The sequence below is a fragment of the Xyrauchen texanus genome, chromosome 43 (assembly GCF_025860055.1).
Source record: "Xyrauchen texanus isolate HMW12.3.18 chromosome 43, RBS_HiC_50CHRs, whole genome shotgun sequence".
In the NCBI taxonomy this organism is placed as follows: Eukaryota; Metazoa; Chordata; class Actinopteri; order Cypriniformes; family Catostomidae; genus Xyrauchen; species Xyrauchen texanus.
The window spans coordinates 33174594-33180754 of NC_068318.1; the positions used below are offsets into that span (position 1 = coordinate 33174594).

At 44.2% G+C, this 6161-nt stretch overlaps 1 protein-coding gene across 2 annotated transcripts; it reads right to left on the reverse strand.

Moving 5' to 3' along the window:
* Positions 1-261: 261 nt before the first annotated feature.
* On the reverse strand, positions 262-5563 carry LOC127635597 (ATP-sensitive inward rectifier potassium channel 15-like). Of its 2 annotated transcripts, none has more exons than XM_052115736.1 (2): positions 5485-5563; positions 262-1319 (listed from the first exon to the last, which is right to left on the reverse strand). In XM_052115736.1, exon 2 carries the CDS (start codon positions 1289-1291, stop codon positions 272-274), a length of 1020 nt encoding a protein of 339 aa, XP_051971696.1. In that variant the 5' UTR covers positions 1292-1319; positions 5485-5563; the 3' UTR covers positions 262-271. The 2 variants fall into 2 exon arrangements, with proteins under 2 accessions (XP_051971696.1, XP_051971695.1); XM_052115735.1 differs by having other exon boundaries at positions 5481-5539.
* Positions 5564-6161: the final 598 nt, after the last annotated feature.

Below are 6161 nucleotides of genomic sequence, written 5' to 3' on the forward strand. Positions count from 1 at the left end.
TATTAAGAAACAACATCGATTTACTTTAGATTTCATGTTGATTTTATGTGCTGTAAATCTGTGGTCCAATTAATGGAGGTCCGTCTTTCATGATCCGGATGTATTCCACAGAAACAGAAGTTCCACACTGAAGGAATCAGATAAAGATACGATCATCTGACCGTGTACTGTCCAGATGAACGTCCAAAATGATTTACACTCGTAGATAATTTTCCAGCTCTTGTTTTTCGGAGTTCAGTCTGTTGTGAAGCACATTGTTGAACTCATCCCTTCACTCCCGTCTGTATTCCTCTTCCAGCTGGAGTTTCTCACTGATGTTCTGGAACGTCGGCAGGTCGCTGCAGGGCTGAACTTTATCGAAGAAGTTGAAATCTGCAGCCAGTTTCCCGCCCGCTGTGTTGAAGAGCATAGGTTTGAACTCGTAACCCCACAGGATCTCCTGCGGTACGTAAGACGTGCGGCTCTGACAGGTGGCGGCGGTGGACTCCATCGTCCCGTTAAGAGTGACCAGCAGCTCAAACTCCCACGTCAGGAGATTCTCAGCCGTGAGGCCGGCCAGCGGACTTCTGTCATCCAGAACATGGTAGAATGTGAGTGGCAGAAGCAGGAACGGACACTCATCGCTGGAGTCCAGATGAAAGTCCACACTGGTCTGGTGGATCAGGGTCTTCTCGCCCTCTTCGGTGACATGAGGCGACAGTAGTTTACCCGAGAGCTGACACTGAATCAACAGGCTGTTCCTCATGTTGGCAACTCGCACCATCAAACACAGTTTCCCGTCACGCTTGCAGACCGCCGCTGATTGGCTAAATGTAATAGTTCCTGCGCGCTTCTTGGGTCGCGCCAGCTTGGCCAGAAACGCCCCGGTCACGAAGATCTCGGCGAGTCCTGTGATGACCAGCTGGATGACCAGCGTGACTATGGCGAGGGGACACTCCTCTGAGATGTGACGGAACCCGTAACCGATGGTGGTTTGAGTCTCCAGAGAAAACAAGTATGCGCCTGTCAGCGTTTCCACGTTCATGAGGCACGGCGTGTGATTGGACGCCGGATCTGCTTCGAAGTCGCCGTTCCTCAAACCAATGAGGTAGAAAATGACCCCAAAGACAAACCACGTCATGACAAACGTGGAAGCGAACAAAGTGATCTTATAGCGCCATTTCATGTCCACCACGGTGGTCCAGATGTCGTACAGGAAGAGCTTCACCATCCCCTCCACGTGATCGATCTTTACGTTATTGTGCCCGTCTTTAGACACGACTCTACGTGTGTGAGCACGTTTATCAGTCATGTTTGTTTTTGATACTACTGATTCTTTCCTGTAAAACAAGAAACACAGAACAAGAGGAAATGTAAGTTTTGAATCAGTGGAGACTTCTGAAAATAGATCATTTAAAGGAGACCGATTATGCCCCTTTCTACAAGATGTAATATAAGTCTCAGGTGTCCCCAGAATGTGTGTGTGAAGTTTCAGCTCATAATACCCCACGGGTCATTTATTATATCATGTTATAAATGCATCTTTTTAGGTGGAATCAAAAACACGCTGATTTCGTGTGTGTGTGTCTCTTTAAATGCAAATGAGCTGCTGCTCCCCGCCCCCTTTCAGGAAGAGGGCTGTGCCTTTACTGCTCGTGCTTCGGTTACTACAGCAACAACCAATCAGAACCGACATGACTGACAGCGTAAATACCGGAGCTCAGGCAGGACTGGGAAGAGAAATCGCCCCGGGATTTTACACAGTAACTGCCAAAAAGCTGAGCAGAGGGGGGTGTTCGCTGTCCTATTCTGAATATCGCGGCGCTATTTTGAGGTCCGTTCTGCATAACGCGGTGGCTCATTTTAGTTTATTGTGGCCCATTTGGCCGTTTCGCAGCCGACCCACCGGCCCACTCGGTTCTCCTGATGGCCAGTCCGCCCCTGGTCGGCCCCAAAGTGTGTCGGCCCACCGGGAAAATGCCAGATCACCAGTCCAGCATGTCCACAGCGTCTTCAGTATCTCTGATGCCGGGAGTACATGAAGACTCTTATGTTCACTTTTACAGCAACAACAGACACTTATGAGACATTATTCTCTCACTGTATCTGCTCCAGGACTGTGTGTCCATCACTCAGGGGAGGAGCTATGATAATAGGGCAGAGTCTGTCACCAGTCGTGGGCGTGGCCTGATCTAACATGGCTTCACTTTAGAGCAGAAACCACATTTTGCAGTTCACACCTGCAGGTCTAAATGGGAGATTTAAACAATAATGTTTTTGGGTATAACAGCATACGGCTTAATATCACCTGAAGAAGGGCTTGACCGCTTTAAACAAACCTAACCTGGAGAAACAGGACTTCTATAGATATCTACAGGTCAGACAATACTTTAACATCACATATGAAGAAGATATAAAAGATAGAGCAGTACAGATTTTCATCAGTGCACATACAAATAACATAAATACAAAATCGGTCTCGCTATTTTGCTCCAGTTTAATGTTAATGAAGAATCATTCATCAATATACATGAAGCACAAATGGGAGAAGGAAGATAATACCAGTATAGCTGATGAAGAATGGCTGGATTTATGTAACAGACAAGCTACCATCACAAGTTCAGACTCATGGAGCCGTGTAGTGGTCTAAGCACATAACTGGTAATCTGGTAATCAGGAGGTTGCTGGTTCGACCCCCACAGTCACCACCATTGTGTCCTTGAGTAAGACACTTAACTCCAGGTTGCTCCGGGGGGATTGTCCCAGTAATAAATGCTCTGTATAATACATTGGTACTCAGGAGGTTGCTGGTTTGATCCCCACAGACACCACCATTGTGTCCTTGAGTAAGACACTTAACTCCAGGTTGCTCCGGGGGGATTGTCCCTGTAATAAGGCCTCTGTAAGTCACTTTGGATAAAAGCGTCTGCCAAATGCAGAAATGTAAATGTAAAATGTAAATAACTCCTAAAATGAAACACCTGCAAACAGGTAACACCACACATGGAGGATGCGGGAGGAAGTGCAGGAAGTCAATGGCACACCACTTTCATATTATCTGGGATTGCTGTGCTATCCAATCTTATTGGCAAGACATAAATGTAGAAATAAATGCGATAATGAGACTAAATCTTTAATGCAAGTTTAAAACGATGTACCTCGGCATCCTCCCTACAAAGATTACAACTACTGACAAATATCTCCTTAATGTCCTACTTGCTGTTATTACTATTCAAAAGCAGTAACCAGGAAGTGGCGGAAAGAAGTTGGAATGGAGGAAAAGAGTGGGCAGTATTGATTATGAAATGCTTAACCTTTCCATTAAGACATTGCACTGATCAATATGTGGTCTAAAATGACTTTGATATGTTTGGTCTAGTCTGGATAAATATGTACTTCGCAGAATCTATACATTTTGCTCTCATTGTGAATATTGATGTAACCTGACATCCGTCTGGCTTCAAAAACTCAACAGAGACTGCCCTCTTGCCAGTAGCCGAAACCCTGCTAACTCCAAATCATCCGCTCTCATCATCCTTGTCTTGTCTGCCGATCCTCCTCTCTGACCTGCATCACAGGAACTGCACTTCCTGATGGTTTGAGTGATACCTCACAGGCAGATCATTCAAGGTCTCTTGGAGAGGAGGTGTCCGAGACACCCCAGCTGACCACTGGAGTTCCTCAAGAATCAGTGCTTGGACCCCTCCTCTTCCCAATGGACAAACATCACTCGGACCGGTCATTAAGGCACATGGCTTTTCCTACCACTGCTGCTCAGATGACATGACATCCAGCCTGATGACCCGACTGTCCCATCTCATATCTCTGCCTGCCTCTCGGACATTTGTGGGGCGGCTGTGGCGCAGGTGGTAGAGCGGGTCGGCCACTAATCTCAGGGTTGGTGGTTCGATTCCCTGCCCACATGACTCCACGTGCCAAAGTGTCCTTGGGCAAGACACTAAACCCCAAGTTGCTCCCAATGGCAGACTAGCCCCTTACATGCAGCTCTGCCCTCATGGTGTGTCAATGGGTGTGAATGGGTGAATGAGACACAGAGTAAAGTGCTTTGATAGGCGCTATATAAGTGCAGACCATTTACATTTCAGCATTGCCAAGACAGAACTCCTCGTGATCCCAGCCAACCCATGCTGCACAGCTCCTGGTCCAAGCTCTGGTCATTTCAAGACTGGACTACTGCAATGCTCTGCTGACCTTCCAGCCAACACAATTAAACCACTGCAGATGGTCCAGAATGCAGGAGCGCGTCTGGTCTTCAATCAGCCAAAACCTGTAGCTGCCCACATCAAATTCAAGGCTTTGAAGGACAGACAATAAAAACGGCACCCTCTTACTTAAATGTACTTCTTCAGGTCTACGCTCCAACTCGCTCTCGGCGGTCGCTGGTGGTCCCATCACAAAGAGACTCGAAATCTATTTCACAATCTTTCACTTTCTCGGCTGCTCTGTGGTGGAATGAACTTCCAATCTCCACATGATCTGCTGTTACCTTCTCAAGATTCATGAACCAGCTGATGATCTGTTCCTCGCGCACTTAACCAACACACACTAATTGCACGTACTACTGCACTTAATGTACACAAAATAGTCATAGTCTGTCTCTTCTGTGCTGGCATCTTTACTACTCCAGCCACTGAGAGAACTTGGCAGTGCGATACTGCAGATATTGTTATACTTCGTATGACAAGTCACAGATGTGTCTCATTTGTAAGTCGCTTTGGATAAAAGCATTATGTCGTCATGGCAACAAAGTAGTAAATTGTCTATAACTTCACACAGATGTGGTTATTAAGTGATTTAATGACAGTAAAATCATGTTAACACACATATTGTTTATGTCTTGTGTCTATACCTGTGAAACAGTATTTTAATGTGTACAGATTAAACCCCATTGACTTGCATTGGAAGTGTCTCACTGGAACACACATTTGTGCTTTTATTAAAGAAAAGGAGGAACGAGACTGAAATACATTGTTGTGGTGATCAACATTATGACACAAACACTGACGACTGAGATTAACTTGTGTTGAACCCGGAATATTCCTTTTAGATCCCCGTTAGACAATCTCAATAGATAAAGTACATGAGCTTTAGTAAAATGGTACGATTGTTAAAAAGCTTTTATTTTTGTTCGGCTTGTTGCACATGGACATGAAAAAAGTAAAAATTAAAAATGAAAACAGTCTGTTTTTGACGTCCAGTTGTGACTAAAGGCTTTTTAACATTTGTACCAGAAGTATCTTGATATATCTTTAGAAATACATTTACAGTATATTGAGAAATATCTTTATGACCGGAACTATTCAGAGTTCTTGTGCAGATTCTCTGATACACTTTAAAGCTCTCCATGTTTCTTCGGAGTTATCTCTCCGGTGTTAATAATCAGTTCTCCAGAGTTGTAAATTAACAGCAGACACTCAAAAGCAGCTTCTCATGTAGAGATAGAGACAGTAAACTGATAGAAATACAGTAATAGTAAGTACTTGCTCTTTTAGGAGTGTTCTGTCCGTCTCAGGTGTGAAGCTGTGTATGTGTGTTTCTGGTTGTTACCTGTAATCTGACTCCGCCCCCCCTCCGCCCCCCGCCCCCCCTGCTGACGAATGTCCTTGTTTCTCTATTGTCCTGCATGAATGAGCACTAAACATGAGACAAGGCTACTGAGGACAGTTAATGAGACTGTGAAGTAATGCACCTGAGGAGCTGTTTCACCGAATACTTTACTTACATAAGTACTGTATATATGTGTACATCTGCACTGCGTTCATACTAATATTTATATTAAAGCAATATTCCGGGTTCAATATGAGTTCAGCTCAATCGACAGTGTTTTTGTCATAATGTTGATAACAATAAAAATTCCTTTTGACCCTTTCCTCCTTTTCTTTAATAAAGCCCAAATGTGTGTTCCAGTGAGACTCTTATAATGGAAGTCAATGGGGGCAATTTTTGGAGGATTTAAAAAGGCAGAAATCTGAAGCTTATAATTTAATAAAAGCACTTACATTAATTCTTCTGTTAAAACAAATTGATTATTTCAGATGTAAAGTTCTTTAAATCAATGTTTTAGGGTTTACGGCATTATGTCGCCATGGCAACGAAGTCTCACTGGAACACACATTTGGGCTTTTATAAAGAAAAGGAGGATCGAGATTAAATACATTTTT

What these genes read in the sequence shown, in the direction of transcription:
- LOC127635597 (XM_052115736.1), bottom strand. Translation starts at nt 1,291, where the DNA reads ATGACTGATAAACGTGCTCACACACGTAGAGTCGTGTCTAAAGACGGG.